The sequence below is a fragment of the Leptonotus elevatus genome, chromosome 14 (assembly GCF_054856555.1).
Source record: "Leptonotus elevatus isolate MCC_2025b chromosome 14, RoL_Lele_1.0, whole genome shotgun sequence".
Lineage (NCBI taxonomy): Eukaryota > Metazoa > Chordata > Actinopteri > Syngnathiformes > Syngnathidae > Leptonotus > Leptonotus elevatus.
This window is the reverse complement of record NC_141252.1, coordinates 5104517-5123345: the sequence shown is the minus strand read 5'-3', so window position 1 is coordinate 5123345 and position 18829 is coordinate 5104517. Positions and strand designations below refer to the sequence as shown.

The window sequence follows — 18829 nt, the reverse complement described above, 5'->3', positions numbered from 1 at the left end:
GGTGTGTATCATGCAAGCACACATGGATGACATCACAGTTTTATTTGGACACTTTCCAAAACATACAACTCCATGGGGTCTTTTGAGTGTGTGGCATCCGTTTCATCTGGGCTGTGCCAGCAGACCGGCTTTGGCAGCCAGTGCCTCGTTCTGCTGAATGTGGTACTCCTGGAAGCGCATGGAGATCCGTTGTGTCATCTTCAGGTACTTCTGGAGACACGACTCAGAGCAGCTCGACTGAGGACCAACAACAAGGACAAGATGACTGAGGCGATCACGAGACAACACAAGAACTATGTTTTGGACGGCCAGTACCTCCTCAGGCCGGACCTCCCGGCTGGTGAAATCCTTGACGCAGTCCATGAAGCAGTTTTCTGTCAGCTTGTTGTACGTCCCAAGGAACTCTTTGAACTGAAACGGCAAATGAGGTCATAAATTTAACCCCCCCAAAAAACTCACGTGACTTCGCCTACAAACAGGAGGTGTTACCTGTTTGATCTGGTCTGAGTCAGACACCTGAACCGCCATGTTGGACGACGGGAGCGTAACCAGGAGATGAGACCCCTTTCAAGAGCTTCAAAAGAACAAGACAGTCTGACTTTTCACTGTTTAAAAGAATAGCATTTTTCCGGCTGCGTAATGATAGTTAAATGAAACAAGCTAAAAGCTCTAAAGCCATTTTGCGTCCTTATTAAATAGCTGATTTATTCACCTCACGTCTTCTAAAAAAAAAAAAAATGATACAACTACAGCGATGTTACGTATTCCAGCTTTCCGGAACGACACATTAAAAAAAACAAATGTTTCCCCCTCACCTGGTTGAGATGGCCGTGAAACCCTTCAAGCGGACTGAAGGACGGACGGACCGACCGGAATGCCCTTTAAAACAATAGAATGTGATAGAAGATAGAGCAGCGGTAACAGGTTGTTTTGATTAGTAATTATGTGTCAGAATATCTGCTTCCAGATACCCCAAAGAAGAAACAGAATATTCTCACTTTTAGCCCTAACTGTAAATTGTGCGCCACAAAATAAATCTTCCGGGTGCTACGTTTGTAACACAGTAAGGTTCCCGATGACAACTATCACATTGTGTGTACAGTGTACGAATAAAACATTGTCAATAATTTCTCTGTTTAAAAAAAATATCACAACTAGAGTCGAGCTCTGTTCCATTTTGGGATTAATGTTAAATGTTGTTTGAAATGCTGCTATGGCTCCGGAGCGGAACCCGGAAGTAGAATTTGTTTGTAGCAACCCCTTTTTTTTTTAAGCAACACTTCTCGTCCATTTTGTATGTGCACTATGGTTCTGTCGGCACATTTATCATCCCAGCTTATGCTTTCAACTCTGCGACACATTTAAAAACTCCTTTAGCCCCATTTTGTCGAAGCCAATGTGTTTTTTCAACGTTTAGCATCTTGCCACAGCTGAGTCGTGAGACGCTTTCTCCGAGCGGGAACTTTGAAGTCGGGCTAACGGAAGTTAGCCGCGTCGTAACTCGAGTCGGCGATGAGCATGTTGTCGCGCGTGGACGCGACCCGGACTCGATTCTCGGCCAAGACTAGTCCCGACACCTGGCCGGCTGCCGGTCAGGTGTCAAAAGGTTTGACGATCCAGAAGGTGGGCGGCGAGCATCGGCGAAACTCCAGACGCAAGTCGCACGGAGGAGTTCCTCGTCGGACGCTGGCTGCCTCGCAACGCGGTGACGGCGGTGAGTGTGACGTCACGTAATTTTATGCTGGTCCAGCAGGGGGCGATGTCTGCCACATTTTTTGCGGCGCTACCATGGCAACAGCGGATGGAGAATTAACTTGACTTTCATGTGTAATCTATTCGTACACGTATATAAATGTACTTTTTAACTAATGTTCAAAGTGCATCCAGGTCGCGACCTCCTGACCTCCCATTTTGAGGCAGGGTCTCGAGGGGTCGTGCTGGCGGCTCTCAAGCAGCGGTGAGTATTGTAGTGTTTTGCTTGTTAGTTGTTTCTCTGATGTTTTACTTGATGCTTTTCGTCTGTCGTTCAGCTCTCATGACGCCCCCCAGAGGCGGGAGGTGAAAGTTCAGCTGTTAGAGCCTCAGCAGAGCAACAGCTCCTGCAATTTGACCAGTGCACACAAGAGGACGCAGTCACTGTCTTCTAACCGAGGAGACGACTTAAGTGCAAACAAAGAGGTCAGCTACAATTTGTACTACAACACAAATAAATTGGACTTGACAAAATGAAACACGTGTGTGTGTGTGTGTGTGTGTTAACATATATGCTTGCTGTTTGTGTGTGTAGGGCCACATGGAGGTGGAAACATGTCAGCAGGTGGACACCATTGACAGGTACACGCTGAAATATGAACGTACACGCAGACGCACTGCGTGACTTGACCGCAATTTGACTTATCGCTCGGTTGCGGCTTGACTTTGTGCGCTCTCGTGGGGTGGGCGGGGTCTGAGCAGGATGGAGGCGCTACACAATCGGCAGCTGGAGCTCCAGGTGAGCGAATCGCTCGGCGGCGGCCATCTAATGTTTGTCGCCGCCGCCGCTGCTCATTGCCTCCGTTGTCGCTCTCCTCACAGAATCAGCTGCTGCAGTCGGCTCTCGGCATCGTCACGCGCTACACGCCCTCGTACCCGACACCAACTGATGGTCCGCACGCTGACGCTGCCGGTACGCACGCATACTAGAGCTTTGCACGAACGGGTGGTAATTCACACATTCCTATAAGTGGGCGTCGCAAATAAAAGTTTGAATCAATTTGCAGACCTGGGTCAGATTGTGTGACATCGGTGGAACCTGAGTTTTGTTTACATGGTGACTGTTTAGCGCAAGTTCGCTTTTGACAGTTTTGTGGAATGCAAGTTTGTAGAAATACATTATTCGCCTATTTTCTATGAGGACCAAAACTGCAGGAAAAAAAAGAAATGACTAAATAAATAAATGACTAAAAGTGAAAATAAAAATGGCTATAAAAATATGTATAAATGAAAATAAAAACAACAACATATAAATAAAACGAGATTCTAAAAATAAACATAAAAATAAATGTCGAAATAAATACCAAAATAAATATCACATTAATTAAAGACGCCCTGCCAGGTCGAAATGTTATTGGTCAGCAAACTGAGCCATGATTGGTCGTTACCTACTTCCTCAGCACAGGTGAGGTCCTCTTCAATCGACAGCAAGTGGAAAAAATAGTTTTTAAAGGTATTAATTGTACATGAAAAATAATCACGTTATCACTTTAATTCTAGACAAAATATCAACTATTTATTGCTAAATGACTCAAGTATTCCTTTAAGTTACGAATCCGACCAGAATTCATGAGCTGACCTTGCACATCAGCGAATTGGGATTTTCGGTGCGATTCGAAATGCTAAGTTACACGCACACGTTGTCGTCATTGTGATGCGTGCGTTGACCAGCAGGTGGCAGTGCTTTGTATGAGATGACTTGTTTGTGTTACCATGGAAACATCCCTCCAGCTGAGTCAGCACAGATGTTTAAAATCCTGCCTGCTTTAGACGTTTCCCTCCTCCAACACGCCTGAATTAACTGCTCTGCAGGAGCCTGATAACGATCCTGAAGGTTTGAATCAGGAGGGAAACCTATAAATATGTAGGACTGCGGCCCTCGAGGGCCGGACTTTGACACCTGTTGTAGTAGGATGAGACTGGTTGTCATGGAAACACGAGGCTGCTGCTATTTATAGGAAACTGGGGGGGGTTGAAGTTGTTCTTTGGAGATGCTAATGCTAATGTCTGTTTACGTGTCGTTTTTAATCAGCGGCCATCATCAAGCCGTCAGCGAGGACCAGCGTGGAGACTGACCTGATTACCATGGCAACACACACCGACCACGCCAGGTGTGTGTGTGTGTGTGTGTTTTGTGCGTGTCCTCTGAAGGGCATCTGATTATAAATTCAGCATCTGCCTATTTGCATGCACGTTTCCATGGCAACACATCAACATTTCCATTGTGTGCGTTTGTGCGTGCGCGCGTCTCTGTCGCGCTTAAAATGCTTTGTCTGCACGTGTCGGCGGACATGGGGGAGTGATGTCACTCGCTACCAAGTGGGAGGGGGAGGGGGTTCTTTGTGTCCGCGCGTGCCTGTCTTTTGGATTCCTCAGCGCGATGCAGTAAGGCACCGCCCTCCCCCCCGCTCTGCAGCGGCAGAAAAAGTATCTCTCGCGCCTCACATTTGCCGCGAGCGCTCGGCGGAGGCAGCAGGCAGGCAGGCGGTCCAGGGACCGGTCCGGTCCGGTCATGTCCTCCCCGCCGCAGCCGTCATTGGCGCGCAGACAATCCTGTTACCTCTGCGACCTGCCCCGCATGTCCTGGGCCATGATCTGGGACTTCAGCGAGCCCGTGTGCCGCGGCTGCGTCAACTACGAGGGCGCCGATCGGATCGAGTTCGCCATCGAGACCGCCCGCCACCTCAGACGGACTCACGGCCTCCAGGAGCCCAAAAGCGGCAAGGAGATCCTCAGCCAGCATCCGGCGGACGGACTGGGAAAGTCCTCTTTGGACCGCTACTCGGTGCTGGGTGCAGACACCCGGGGCAGGTTGGACTACCAAGGTAGGCTGCCTAATGGCCTCGGGGGTCCGAATGGGTTCAAAGTGGACGACGGACCGCCCGAACTGAACCGTCACAGTCCCAACTCCAGGAGCAGGAGTCACGGGGGTCAGGCGTTGGCCCCGGGACTCGTTAACTTGCCTCCCAACCTGCTGCCCCAGAACGGAGCGTCCGGCAGAAGCGCGCCGCAGGGCTCCGCGCTGGGCCCGGCATGTCCGAGCGAGCCTGCCGGGAAGCGAGCGGCGACCGTGCCGGGTGTGGAGCAGGACCGGGAGACGAAAGACAAGCAGAGGAACGCTGAGACGCTGAGCGAGTTGAGCGAAAGCCTTCGCAACCGCCAGGAGGACTGGGCCAGCAAACCCAAGCTGGTCCGAAGCACCCTGGTCACCCTGTCCGGCTGTACCCCTTTCGAGGTCCGCTTCAAGAAGGACCACGGCCTGGTCGGCCGCGTGTTCGCCTTCGACGTGGTTTCCAAACCCGGTGTCGACTACGAGCTGAAGATCTTCATTGAGTACCCGAGCGGTTCCGGGAACGTGTTCTCCAGCGCCTCGGGGGTGGCCAAGCAGATGTACCAAGACTGCATGAAGGACATGGGCCGAGGTCTGTCATCCGGGTTCAAGTACCTGGAGTATGAGAAGAAGCACGGTTCCGGTGACTGGCGGTTGCTCGGGGATTTGTTGCCAGAACCGCTGCGGATCTTCAAGGACTGCGTGGGGGAAGACATGCTGCCGCAGCCCCTTGTCGACGGCACCCACCCGCTGCTGCCCACCTCCCCGCTGCCCTCCGCCCGGGCCCAGGCCCCGAGCGGGTCCAGAGGCGGCTCCAGGAAGAGGAAGTCATCCCCGGAACCGGATTTGGCAGAGAGCAGCCCGAAGCTGATGGAAGAGCAGCACCGGCAGTGGATCGCCAACCAGGCCGAGGCCCTCAAACTCTCCTACGGCGGCAACCCGTCGGGCTCCGCCCCCGGGCGCTCCACCACGCCAGAGTCGGCCGAATCCCCCGCGGCGGACGCTGTAGGGCGTGCGCCATCCCCCAATAAGGACAGAGACTCGGTCCATTCTAGCAGCGGGCCCGCTTCACCGGCGGGCGGCCAGCGGGGTCCCGCTTCCCGCACCGAAGACCACGCGGGCGGCGGGGCGGAGCCAACCAACGCAGCCGCCAGCGGCCCTCTGTGCTGCACGTTGTGTCACGAGCGGCTGGAGGACACTCACTTCGTCCAGTGCCCGTCCGCCGCTCACCACAAGTTCTGCTTCCCGTGCTCCCGAGACAGCATCAAGGCCCAGGGGGCCGCCGCCGCCGAGGTGTACTGCCCCAGCGGGGACAAGTGCCCCCTGGTGGGCTCCAGCGTGCCCTGGGCATTCATGCAGGGCGAGATCGCCACCATCCTGGCGGGCGACGTCAAAGTCAAGAAGGAGAGGGACCCTTGAGGACGCCGGCTTCACTTCAGCGGAATTGGGACGAGCCCCGTTTCCAAAAGATGGCCAGTAAAAAAATAATAATAAAAAAAAACACCAGACATCACAGGAAGACATTTTGTTGCTCCCAGATGCTTGTTGTTGCCCATGTTTGGCCAAGGTCACGAGGTCACGAGGACGACAGCGTCATAGTCACACAAAAAAAACACCTTGTTATTTTTATAGTTTTTTTATAGTTGCCTTCAATGACTTTTTGTTTTTTAGAAACCTTTTGACGCCTTTTCTACATGTTGACGTTTGATTGCGTTCCCGTGCTGACATGTTGTGAACGTGTCAATAAAATTCACATCCATCCATCATCTCCTTTTCTGTGCTTTGATTGGCAGCGGGTGAGATTTTCGGGGAGGGGGGGATCTTTTGTCTTCTTGTCTGCGCCACTTTTGTCCTCCGTCAGCATCTCCTGCTGCTGTTGCCATGGGAGACGGCAGCAGATGTGTCGCCTAGCAACACGGCCCTTCTGCAGCTTGTGGCAGCCGCACACACAAACACGCAACACGCACACATAAATGTAATGTGATGGTCTCCGCATACCAAAACGTTTTTTCGAATTATTATTATTATTATTATTGGGAGCGGGGTGTTCTAATTGCATTTTATTGCTGTTTGTCTCCATCACGGTCGCGTCCCGCCGTGCCAGAGTTGTTTCCGTGGCAACCCAAGCCAACGACAGTCGAGGGGCGCTGGCCAATGAGGTGGCGGGAGAGGCAGGGCCAGTGCAGACGGAGGTGAGGACGGATGCAGTCATTCTTTTAAACGTTGCTGAGAGTTGCCATAAAAACTCTTGACTCTCTCACTCACTCTCACTAGTCGCACTGTTTTGGTTTTTCGTTACCGTGATGACGGAAACCATCGAAGTACAACCACTTTTTTTTTCTCAACGCGTCTGCTGCACGTTGACGTGACGTCGGCAGAACACGCCACATGATTTCTCATGTTTTGTCAGAGCGAACGCGCGCTGCCGTCCATGTTGGAGGAGGCCCGCCAGCTCCTCCGTCGGCTTCAACGGCAGAAAAAAGTTCTGGACGAGAACCTGGAGACGGTGGAGAGAGCTCGGACCGGAGACGTTCTGCACTGCCAGCTGGAGGCTCTGGCAGCTAACAGGTAGCGCCTGACCGCACTTTCACTGATGGAGGGGGGGGGGGGGGTATAAAATGTTAAAAAAAAACACACAGAAAAGTCTCAAGCACGCATGCCTGGATGCGAAGAGGAAGTCAGCCATTTTGCAATCAGTTGGAAAAAAGAAGTACTCGCTGACATGAGTTTCACTGACGGACACGAATTGAAGTCTATCATGACAGGACAATAAGCCACGCCCCAAATAGAACAGGAAGTCCCGTCTGCCATTTTGGCTCAATTCTGATGCCTTACTCGAGAATCGACGAGGGATCGACCGATTACTGGCGCCGATATTTGTCAAAAAGCTGAATATCAAGAAGAATCGTCGGGCCGATGATTCATCCGTTTAAAAAGTGTTCAGGGAAGAAAAAAAAGTCTTGACAACTAATTGTTAAAATGTTCATAGATGCTTCTGAACCTGGGAACTTTCTGCACGTTCTGTTTTTGTTTATTTAATTAAAACTAAGATAAGTACAATTGTAATACTTCAGATATTTTGAAAAAAACGGAATTTACTGTAGCAAACAATAGGGGAAGTTTTTATTGAACTTTTTTCAACAACAACAAAAACGAAGACCACTCTTGACACCGCCTCAATATGCAAAAGTTCATACAAATACATTCATACGTAACTCACTGCTTTTTAATTTATTTGGGGGGGGGGGTAAAGGGATGGAACCCGCGCTGTGACCACATCCCCTGGTTTGCGAGCGTAGAGCGCTACCAGTAAGCAAACATTCTGGGCTGCCAGCAATAAGGCACGCAAAAAGCTGACCTACTTCTTTTTTCTAAAAAAAATAAAAAATTAAATTAAAAAAATGAAGAATTTGTTCATACATAAGAATAATAACTGGCACTCGCACTAACTTTTTTTGTTTCCCTTCACCTCTCGCTACGACTCGCAGTAACAACACAGTGAACTCTGCCTCCCATTTGTCCTGCAATGAAAACTGGACATTTTCATGAATTAATATTATTTTTTAAACAAACACGTCAGGATGTAAAAAAATGTTTGTGCAAAAGAGAACATTTGGTCACCTTAAACGCGGACGTTGCAAGGCGTCATATTTCAACGAGCCACTTCCCACGAAATCCATTCGTTGTTTTTTCTAAGGTGGCACTCGAATGAATGTGAACATCATGTCATGATGTCATCATGTCATGATGTCATGTGACTCGGCGCCAGTCGGCCCAACGTCAGACGTCGGCGGCGCTCGCAGCTGCTTGACATGCGTGTTTTGTGTCATGTGACTTTGGCAGCCAATGGAGCGAGCGGGCTCGCATCACGAGGACGGTGGACGCGTGGATACACCTGATCGGCAAAGACGTGCAGGTGAGCCTCGCTGGTCACGTGACCCGTGCAAGCCCCTCCCACCTGCCACTCCCTCTGAGACGAGTCAGCGTTTTTTTTTTGTCTGAATAATCTCATCTTGCTTTTTCTGTAAGGGAAGAATAAATCAACGGCAATTTAGCAAATTTTCAATAAAGTCAACATAAACATCCTCATGTTAAAACTTGTGCATCGTTTTCATCTTCGTCAAAGTTGTAGTTTAGGAAAACTAACAAAACAAGTAAGTTGAAGAAATGTATTCAATAAAAAAAAGGCAAACTAGCAAACAAGGTTGATAAAACTATTTAAAATGATAATTGTTTGTTTGTTTTGAATCAAACATTTGCTTGTGCTTAGGAGAACTTCTTTTTTTTAAGTCGGCTTATTTTCAAATCAGAATCATGATTAATTTGCTGGTGCAATTTGAAATCAGGTTTCGTTTTTGTTTAAAGAGACAGAAATTAAAACATGATTTTAAATCTGATTAATTGACAAAATAAAGGATACATGAACTCATTTGCTCCCAAAAACGTATAAATACGTTCTATTTTAAATGTTTGAAGTGCCCCAGATACTTATTATACGTCTTTTGTGTTTTTTATGCTAGAGCATACAGAAGGCTTTGTTTTCAGCAGGTCGGCGAATGATGATGAAACTTGAACTAACGGGAACATTGATATAGCAATAGAACACAATATTCTGTGGGCCTTGCAAAATCCGCCAAAATCCAGTCAAACAGCCGGGAGCGAAGGGGGTTGCTTCAGTGCAAATGGCTGCCAGTCAATGAGTTAATATATGATTCCAAATAATGGTGAGTTGCGGCGATCGATTTTTGTGACAAACACTTTGCAGGCCAGGACGGAATCGGAGACGGCGACCCATTGCAGAAGCGTCCCGCCGACATGTCGGCCAGGACGGCCGCTAAACACGCTCAGAGGAGCAGGAAGTAAGAAGGCGCCGGCGGGGAGAGGACGTCAAGCGGCCGCGCCGGTACGGGTACCACCTCATTTGTCCGCCTGGTGCCCATCGGTGCACTCGGACCGCGCCTGTGACGACATCCGCGCTGTGCTCGCCGCTACAGGGGCCGCAACCCGGGCCGGCGGCGCACGAGTTGTACCTGGCCAATCTGTACGGGAGAGCGCCCCTCAAGAGGAACCCGCCACTTCGCTTGAGCTCCATGACGGCGCCCGTTAACGGCAAGCCACGCCCCCGTGCGGCGGACGGCGTGAAAGGTTCGAGCATCATTTGGGCAAAAGTAGTGCTCTTCCATTTTGGGTAGGGCGCCATTTGATGGAACATGTTGTCCTTGCCCCTTGTCGTCAGGCGGCAAGCTGAAATCCCCTCAGCCTTCAGCGCCCGCACGACGACACTCCTCCCACCTGAGCTCCGTGGAGCCCTCAGACCTTCGCGGGGCCCCCGCCAAGGTTCCTTGTCCCCCTGCGGCCATCCCACTAGGTCGGTGACACATTTGAGGATCTGAAATTGCACATGAAAATGTGAAATCAACGTTATCACGTTGCACCCCAAGCGCATCCGAGGATAGGCCCCTCCCCCAGGACTGTGACCTCACTTCCCGTGGCATTGTCACCCGAGGAGCCTCCGGCGCCGGAGCCCCCGTCCCGGCCGAGTCCTGGACCGGTGGAGGATCACGAGGATCTGCTCGTAGGGTTGCGAGGGGGGCCGGATCAAGGACTTGATGTGAGTTTGCCGTCGGAAAGGAAATTCATATTTGCATATCTGCATATCATCATTCTCAAAACGGGCCTTTAATGGTTGTTCAAATCAAAATGGCCGACTTCCTGTCTTGTTGCCAGGTCAAAGTGGACTCGCCGGCGTGTGAGGACCAATCAGAGAATGTTGTCGAAGCGCGCCCGCCTCCATCCATCACTGTGGAAATGGCCGAGAGGAAGAGCGAGGAAGAGGAAGGCAGCGCATTCCCCGGAACCGAATTCCTGTCCGCTGCCGACCTGGTACGGACGACGTCATGTCGAAATGTTGAGCGGATTTATTTGACCGTAAATCAAAGCGCGATGTTGCGTTTTCAGGAGCAGGAGTCCATCGCGGGTGAGGAAGCGCTGCATCTGCATGGAGGTCCGCCTCCTCCTCCGGTGGTCTACCAGGGTCCGGTCTTCCCCCCCGAGACGCACATCCCGGCCCCCCGTCACATCTGTGCGCCACACCTGGATGACAACACGCTGGAGCCACACCTGGATGACAACACGCTGGAGCGAATGGTGCAGTGGTGAGACGGACGCGTTGGTCTCATCTGGTCTCGGGTGACGTGGTCCGCTCTCATGTGGTCTGGTTTTTACTCCTTGCTATTTCAGGGTGGAGCAGCAGCTGATGTCAAGGATGATCTCTGAGCAGTACCTGCCTCCTCTGCCCGTCCCTTACCAGAATGACCAATCGGATGCGGAGGGGCGGAGTCTCACCTCAGACATCGGTGAGACCTTGGCGGACATCTTGAATGGGATCTTTCCAGACCGGCTGCGTGTTGAAGGTTGCGTTGTATCCGTGCCGCAGTGGAGGCGGCCGGCGGAGGAGGTCTCCAGTTCTTCGTAGATGCCGGCGTTCAAGTGGACTCTCCTTTGGTCAAGGAACTGGTTCACCAGGTTTTGGCGGAGATGATAGACCAGGCGCTGGTACCGAGGGAGGCTCCAGTTCCAGATGAAGGAGCAAATCCTGGTCCAGGGGAAGCTTCTTCCTTCCAGGAGAAAACTCTTGCTGTGGTTGCAACGCCTCTAGCGACCCCTCTTCCCAGTCCTGTTCCATCCCTCGCAGACCCCGTCCCGCTCTCCACGCCTCCTCCGTCGGAACCGACCAGCTTGCTGAGTGACCAATCCCCGCAGCCAATCGTCGCAGCTCCTTCAGGTTGGACAGTCTTTGCGGCATTAGCGTTAGCAGCGTTAGCAGTTGGAGACCAGAAGTGGCTCAAGTACTCGCACTCGGCACTTAACTCGTTCAAACCCAAAGACGTGTTAACACGTTTTTGGGAAGGAAGGACAAAGTATTTAAAAACGTGTTTCATGGTTTTTTTTAATGCAAGAGCATACGGAAGGCTTTGCTGCAGCCTCTGACCTGAAGAGGTCGCTTAAAGCAATGGTAGTTATTACACAAACGGCCAGCAGGTGGCAGCAGAGTATAAGAGATCAACCGGGGGCCATTTTGCAAACGAGCTGATCTAGCCACAGTTTGAAACAGGTTTGTGAATAATGATGAAACTATATTCTAAAAAACAGAAACCGATAGAAATATACTTTTCCTCAATATTGTGCGGGCCTTGCGAAATCAGTCCAAATCCAGTAAAACAGCCGGGAGCGAAGGGGATTGCTTCTGTGAAAATGGCTGCAAGTGTGCAAGTACTGATACTTGTATGGGGGGGGCTAGTAGAAATACTGTACGGTGGTGCCTTGAGATATGAGTTGAATTAAATCCGTAAGCACTCATAACTCAAATTCTGGCTCTTCAAATCTTACAGTGTACAAGTTTACTGATTAGTATTTTCTATAAAAAAAAAAGAAATAATCAAAAATCGCAATAATCGATGTATAGATTCGTATCGGGATCGAATCGCCAGGTGCGAGACCATTCACACCCTGAGAAGACAGTCAGTCAAAAGTTGTCTGGAAAAGAATCCAATAATTGCGCACACTAAAGAACATTTTGTATTTTGTTGGCGTGCGCCCTCAGAGGCCGTAAGCACGCCCGTCCCCAGTCCCGAACCGAGCCCCCCTGCCGTCCATCAAGTGCCGAGCCCGCCGTCCTCGGTGGAAGGCGGTCCGCCATTGGACGAGGAGGACCGCCTGGACACGCGCTCAGCGTTGGAAGTGCAAGAAGAAAAAGAAGAAGCCGTTCGCGGACCCTCACCTGAAGACCCCCGTCACGATGGTCCAGAACCGCCCTCCAGTCCTTCCGACGACACCGGCAGCAGCAGCGGCAGCAGCACAAACATCAGCACAGTGACAGGAAGTGACACGGGAGGCCTCAAGCCGGTCTCGGACGGAGAACTGCTGATCAGCTTCAACCACGTGGACGCCATGACGGGTACGTGACCTTTGAACAAAGCGCATGAACGTTTCTCTAACTGAATCGTTTCCTTCTTCAGAGGAGGCCAGTTCATCCAGTTCTCTTCAAGATGTGGTGAGTCTGCACTTCCTGTCTGTCTTTCATCACTTCCTGTCAGCCGTCAATGCTACTTACTCTGTGCTGGGAGAAGTGACTCCACTGGCGGCCATCTTACGTTGCCACTCAATAGGCCGCCTAATTTGAATGCATTGATCCCCCCCCCCCCTGCATTTTCACATTATTTTCTGCCTCTATGGCAAAAATGTCACCATGTATGACATATAGTTGTCCCAATAAGTCCAGGAGAAGCACTACATGTACATGTCATTGCTCGGAAAAAATACTTTTCTCTTCTAAGGTACATCTCATTGGTCTGCGTCGTGTTGTCAAAGGCATCAACAATCAAGTGAAAGTAAATCCCAACATGTGAAATGTAAACCAAACATCTCAGAGTCCGAATTCACAATACCGAGATGATATACTCTGAAACGGCGAAGGACACTTTACAGGGCAAAAACAACAAAAGCAGCACAAGATGGCCACCGTTGGCTTCACTTCTCGCTACGCCCAGTAGGCGGCATTATCAGTGCCGGTTTTGATACGCGTCGGAGGGGCACATCCGTTTGAGCTTTTCATTTCCTGTTTGCCTCCTTGGTCACTTCCTGTCTGCGTCGGTCATCACTTCCTGTTTTTTTTATTTTAGGACCTTGACCCCCCCAGTGAAGGGCAGGTCAAAGTGCATATGATCAAGATGGTGCACACGCTTCCAGGAGAGAGATCACTGGTATACGCACACACACGCACGTCCACGCAGACAGACCATAACCTCTGACCTGTTGTGTTTTTCGGGGCAGGAGGAGGACGAGCTAAGCTCGGGGGAGGTGACACACTCCACGCCACAGCGAGATGGAAAAATCAATCACTGTGCAGGTGTGACATCACGACAATGATCGCGTATGATGTCATAGAAGTGACATCATCTCAATGACATGTAAACATCACGGCCATGACATGATGATGTCATCCTTCAACAGACGCCATTTTGGAGGCGACCAATGAGAGCGTCGACTTGGCCAGTCAGACGGCGACCTCCGACCTCCAAAGTGAACCCTCTCAGGTCTCGCGCGCAGACAAACACGCAAAAAGACATTACAGCACACAATGACGGTCACGCGTGTTTTTGACAGGTGTCCCCGTTGAAAAGGTGGAGCCCACAATCAGGTAAGGAAACAGTTTAGCGCTTTTCATAGCAACGTGTGATGACAGCGTGACGTCATCATGACTCATCATCACCTCTTCTCTAATGAAATACGAGCCTCTTTGTCCTCTCATGTCACCAACTCGGGCGACCACCAGGGGACAGCATGTCGGCACACGTGTGTGTGCGCGTGTGTGTTGACAACTCCTGCCAAGAAAGTGGACTTATTGGTTAATGCTGCCCCCTGGTGGTCATAATTTAGAACTGTACAAATGTTTTCAATTTGATCAGATTTTGACACGAGTCTTTAGGGGGCACATGGAAGGCATTTTATTATTATTATTATTATTATTATTATTATTGCTAGGCTGCAAACAAATGTGTGTGTGCGTGGCTCAAATGCAGTAGTGCAATTTATACAAATTTAAATATGACCAGAGGTGGCAAATCCAGGTGCAGAAAATAAAAACCCTGCCACCGTTTGGCTTTAGCCGCTGATGCTAGCTAGCTAGCAGGTGAACGAGCACCATGGGAACTCGCGCTTATTACTTAATGATCTTTTTTGATGAAGCAGTCTTGGCAGTTACCAGCCAGTTTTAAGTACTGTGAGGATTAAAACAAGCATTTCCCACATTTTAAGATGACAACTAACCAACATCAAAGGCCCTGAACTGGGGTTTCGTGAGTTTTCTTATTTTAAGATTTTGCATAATCTAGTAATAAGATAAATGGAAAAAAATACAAGCGACTGTCAATCATGCACATGGACGCCTCCGCGCTCTCTTTCTGTGATTAGAACTGGCTCGGTTGCCATGACGACAAGCTGGCAGCAGGAAGGTGTGCAGTATAGCAACGAAGACATTGTGTGTGTTTTTTCAGGACAAGCGGAAGTAAGCATCAGGACCCCGGCGCCCCCTGAGAAGGTGACGCCATCTTCAGACGACTCAAGTGATGTCTTCTAACGTGCACGTGTCAACTTATGACAATGAATTGGGCAAGCTTTAGGGCTTTGCAACAATTGGAGCCTCTTCGGAATTGTCTGCCTGCAAAGGATTTGCGCATATCAGGAAGTAGTTTTCTTCCACAATAAAATGCGGAGTAATGGCTCATTGATTGACATTACAGATTTTAATGAGTCGTTTTGACAGTTGTGTGTGGATATCAATAAAGCTTTTATTATGTAAATGAAGTGCTTCTCAGATATCTTTTTATAATGGCTGGAGTGCCGATACTTTAATGTGAAGGGTCGAACAGGAAGCGCTCGTTTATGTGGACGCGAGGTGCAGGGGGCGCGGTCGGCCAGAGCCAGACTCGCCGCTGGTCACTCGTTCGAGGTGGGTCAGGACAGACGCGAGTTTGACGTCATGCGGGACGTCGCCGCCGCCGCCGCCGCCGTCGCCGCCGCGTCCCCGAGGGAGCGTCTGCTGGCCGCCGAGTCTCGCCTGGACGAGCTGCGGCAGCTGCGGCACCGGCAGGAGGTCGTGGTCCGCGCGGCGCTGCGGGAGGAGCCGCTAGGTGCGTTGCCGAAGCGCGACGAGAACGTCCAGCTCCTCAGGAAGAAGCTGGTAGGTGACGTCACCAATCCACTCCACACGTCACTGGCGGTGGGCAGCAGTCCCGGGCACCTGGGCGGGGCGGGGCGGGGCGGGGCACTCGTGTGCCCTGACATTAGCAGTCCCGGGTGTACCTCGCTCGAAAATGAGCGGACGGGCGGATGTTTGTTTCTATTTTTCCTTCCACGTCAGCGTTTCAACGCTGCAAGTCGACCGAGGTCATGTGACTACTTGGTTTGTGTTGCTCACGTGAGTTTGGATCCGCGGCGCATAGAGCAAATGTTTTCCGTCCCGGGAAGGGCGGGGGTGCGCGGTCACAATAGACAATTCAAACAATGTGCTTCAGATAATGGATAGATAGTGAGTCGCGACACTTATTTTATTCATTCACTTGTTAGCGCAAACCGCTCTTCCCCCTCCGCTAGGCAAAAACACGTGATTTGTGACTAGTTGTCACTCGTCAGGTTTCCATCCAATTATTTCGATTTTTTTAAGCGAATTGACTGAAAATGCGCAAAACCGACATGCGACTTATGGCGGTTTCCATCTGTTCTTCTTTTGCGAACATTGCGAATAGACTCCGCAGCTGTAGGTGGTGCTATACACCATAGAGATGTGATCCACCAGTCATTTCAAAGAAGAAGAAGACCAGGAAGCGACTGCGCCGTGCGATGACCACAAGTTCAGACCTCTTTTTGAGGGTCAAGGCTTGGTTTTAGAGTTTAGCTTTGAATTGGGTTATGGTTGAGGTTAGGGTAAGGAATAGGGCAATCATTTTGGATGGTTGGGGTTAGGGGGAGGGGCTAGGAAATGCACTGTCAATGAGATGGCCCCACAAAGATAAAAGTAAAGTAAAACAAACCTGTGTGTGTGTGTCAGAGGTGTCTGCGGACGAGAGACGCCGGACTGGTGAGTCAGCTCCACGAGTTGGACCGTCAGATCAGCGAGCTGCGATTGGACAGTGAGGCGTCACGTGACCCGACGGAGACGTCACATGACCAGCAAGAAGCAGACAGCCGGGCCAGTTCAGGTAGAAGCGGCGCACGTGTGAAGACGACGTGTGTCGTGCGGCGCCGACAGGTGATGCTGACGACTTGCACCTGTCAGGTTTCTACGAGCTGAGCGACGCGGCGTCGTTGTCCAACTCGTCCAACTCCATCTTCAGCGAGTGTTTCTGTTGGACGGCCGACCCGGATGGATTTCGCCCATCCAATGGTACGCTGGTCTGAGCTTGACTCCGCCCCTCTTCTTGGAAGTTTCGCCTACATTTTGTGACGTACTCCCGTGTGGCAAAAGTGAACAATCCCAAACTGGTCAGCGCTTGTCACTTGCGTTTTGCCACTCGGAAGTATCTCGCCGCTGATTTTTTTATTTTAGGGGTGTCGGTCGATTAATTTTTTTAATGTATTTTTATTTATTCCAAAGACATTCATGGCAGGTTAATTGAACACTCCAAATTGTCCGTAGGTGTGATTGTGAGTGTGGATGGTTGTTCGTCTGTGTGTGCCCTGCGATTGGCCGGCAACCCGTTCAGGGTGTACCCCGCCTACTGCCTGAAGCCAGCTGGGATAGGCTCCAGCATCCCCCGCGACCCGAGTGAGGACAAGCGGTTAAGAAAATGGATGGATGGATAATAATTATAAATACATTTTTGTTTTTTATAAAAATTATAAATAAATAGTAAATTTTAATAATAATTATAAATAGTTACTTTTTATAATAATCATAAATAAATCATAATATAATAATAATAAATAATGATGTCTTTATTAATCAATTATTTTTTATAATTATTATAAATAAATACTAATTAATTATAATTCATAATTAATTAATTCGACAAAGCACGTTTGGACGTGCGCACCTGAACATTCTGTGATGTGGCAAAATTTGCAGACGCGGCCGGCGGCTGTTCCGTGTGTGACTCCCGTGCGACCTTCTCACCGTCCGAACCCCGCGGCAACGTTTCGGTGTCAGAAGTCAGCGAGGTGGAACCGGCAACCGACAAGCGGTCCCGAGTCTCCCGACAGGCGGCCGCAAAAAGCGAGGAATCCGCCACACCCGCCGTACGAGCGAGGCACTTGGACAACTACATCTACCGTCTGCTTCTGCGCCGAGCCCCGCCCACTCGCGCCGGCTGCCCCAAAACTTATGTGGGCAGAAGATGTGAAGGTACCCGGCAAAATCCTTTGCCCACAACACCGAGCGTACCCCACATTGAGGTCCCTCGCCCAAATACAAAAATGGATGCCGGCCACGAGCAAACAAGGTCCCGATCCCCGAACGAGGACAAAGCAGGACCGCGACGGCAGTCGAGTCGCCGCAAGCACAACGCGCCAAAGATCTGCCAATCCAACAGGGGCGGAGTCAAGTCCCGATTGCGCGGGCTGGAAGACGTGTCAACCTGCAAGAGAGCCAAAAGACCACCCCTAGTCTCCAGCCAAGATGTCCATCGCCATGGAAACCACCGCCACGTCACCAAGACCAAGCGGGTCCGCCGCCGCCCGACACGAGAGGCCACCGGCAGGGATGCGTTCGGGCGCCGGGGGAAAAGCGCCCACCCTGCCGATCGGATAACAGGAAGCGACTCTGAATATTCTGCCGAGTGCTCGTCGGATCGCTCCGCCGCCGCCGGGTTTGGGGGAGAGCGCCGGTCCGGCGGGGACGAGGCCGCCACCAAGAGGACCCAAGGAGCTGGTCCCGGCGTGACCTTGGTCAAGATCAAAGCCTCTCGCCATCTGAAGAAGAAGATCCTGCGCTTCCGCTCGGGTTCACTCCGACTCATGACCACCGTGTAAACGCCTCGGCCCAGATGCCTTTTCATGGGCGGAGTCAGACGTAGCCAATTGGATTGGCTAGGCAAGTGCTTGTGAAGCACCGCCCCCTCCACCTCCAAACAGCTGAAAGTATCCAATGTTTGCGCTTTTGTTTACAACACTTGATGTGACATGTTAGCTTGTTAGCTTAGCACAGGCACACGTGACTGTTACGTGCATCGGTTGATGCTTTTTGGGGTCTGCAATGTGCCTGAACAAAATTGAAATAGAAATAGTGACACGTTTGTTCCTGTTAGCATCGCTTCGTTAGCGCAGTTAGCGTCAAGAAATGGAGACTGGCTGTGTATATTCTGCCAAATAAAAAATGTTGGCAGGTCAGTTTTCAATGTCACGATTGACACGTTGCCATGGCAACCAGCAACATCTGTGGTGGACATTTTTAAGCATGAATCGAGTTCGAACACATTTGATGACACATGAATAAATTAATTTGTAATTGATTAAAAGAATGTAACCTGTAAGCGGTGCTTGAGCTTTAATGCAGTCCTTCTCAAGTAAGGGGGTGGGGCCCCCCTAATGGGACGAGGTCCAATGCCGAGCTTGACCGCAGGGAACATTTCTTTGTTTGCCACACTAAAATAAAGTGTTGATGCACATCCACTGCAGTAGGTGGCAGTGTTCGCTCTCATTGTTGGAGAATGTGCTGATTTTGAGAATTTTTGTGAGGTATCAAATTGATCG

At 50.5% G+C, this 18829-nt stretch overlaps 4 protein-coding genes and 1 long non-coding RNA gene across 8 annotated transcripts; 3 read left to right on the top strand and 2 right to left on the bottom strand.

Annotated features, from left to right (window-relative positions):
• Nucleotides 1-27: 27 nt before the first annotated feature.
• Nucleotides 28-1721, bottom strand: timm9 (translocase of inner mitochondrial membrane 9 homolog). 2 transcript variants are annotated; one of them, XM_086095700.1, is made up of 5 exons: nucleotides 999-1721; nucleotides 816-879; nucleotides 490-574; nucleotides 316-411; nucleotides 28-237 (listed from the first exon to the last, which is right to left on the bottom strand). In XM_086095700.1, exons 3-5 carry the CDS (start codon nucleotides 526-528, stop codon nucleotides 103-105), a joined length of 270 nt encoding a protein of 89 aa, XP_085951826.1. In that variant the 5' UTR covers nucleotides 529-574; nucleotides 816-879; nucleotides 999-1721; the 3' UTR covers nucleotides 28-102. The 2 variants fall into 2 exon arrangements, with proteins under 2 accessions (XP_085951826.1, XP_085951825.1); XM_086095699.1 differs by having other exon boundaries at nucleotides 816-1720.
• kiaa0586 (KIAA0586 ortholog) lies at nucleotides 1152-14947 on the top strand. 2 transcript variants are annotated; one of them, XM_086095693.1, is made up of 25 exons: nucleotides 1152-1714; nucleotides 1879-1957; nucleotides 2031-2178; nucleotides 2288-2334; nucleotides 2455-2491; nucleotides 2575-2665; nucleotides 3785-3863; nucleotides 6687-6774; nucleotides 6993-7150; nucleotides 8426-8498; nucleotides 9348-9485; nucleotides 9577-9727; nucleotides 9819-9950; nucleotides 10024-10193; nucleotides 10310-10465; nucleotides 10541-10737; nucleotides 10823-10938; nucleotides 11019-11366; nucleotides 12186-12539; nucleotides 12601-12635; nucleotides 13264-13344; nucleotides 13415-13490; nucleotides 13595-13677; nucleotides 13748-13781; nucleotides 14638-14947. In XM_086095693.1, the coding sequence occupies exons 1-25, from the start codon at nucleotides 1513-1515 to the stop codon at nucleotides 14718-14720; spliced, it is 3156 nt and encodes a 1051-aa protein (XP_085951819.1). In that variant the 5' UTR covers nucleotides 1152-1512; the 3' UTR covers nucleotides 14721-14947. The 2 variants fall into 2 exon arrangements, with proteins under 2 accessions (XP_085951819.1, XP_085951821.1); XM_086095695.1 differs by having other exon boundaries at nucleotides 1154-1714; nucleotides 1888-1957.
• Nucleotides 3955-6348, top strand: irf2bpl (interferon regulatory factor 2 binding protein-like). The gene has a single exon (XM_086095696.1). It carries the CDS (start codon nucleotides 4265-4267, stop codon nucleotides 5999-6001), a length of 1737 nt encoding a protein of 578 aa, XP_085951822.1. The 5' UTR covers nucleotides 3955-4264; the 3' UTR covers nucleotides 6002-6348.
• On the bottom strand, nucleotides 7055-16690 carry LOC147162698 (uncharacterized). Its single transcript, XR_015097168.1, has 3 exons — nucleotides 16174-16690; nucleotides 12363-12548; nucleotides 7055-7172 (listed from the first exon to the last, which is right to left on the bottom strand). It is a non-coding gene; the product is annotated as an uncharacterized LOC147162698 (long non-coding RNA).
• dact1 (dishevelled-binding antagonist of beta-catenin 1) lies at nucleotides 15009-18753 on the top strand. Of its 2 annotated transcripts, none has more exons than XM_086095697.1 (4): nucleotides 15009-15323; nucleotides 16191-16341; nucleotides 16419-16526; nucleotides 17208-18753. In XM_086095697.1, the coding sequence occupies exons 1-4, from the start codon at nucleotides 15123-15125 to the stop codon at nucleotides 18107-18109; spliced, it is 1362 nt and encodes a 453-aa protein (XP_085951823.1). In that variant the 5' UTR covers nucleotides 15009-15122; the 3' UTR covers nucleotides 18110-18753. The 2 variants fall into 2 exon arrangements, with proteins under 2 accessions (XP_085951823.1, XP_085951824.1); XM_086095698.1 differs by lacking the exon at nucleotides 15009-15323 and adding an exon at nucleotides 15611-16066.
• Nucleotides 18754-18829: the final 76 nt, after the last annotated feature.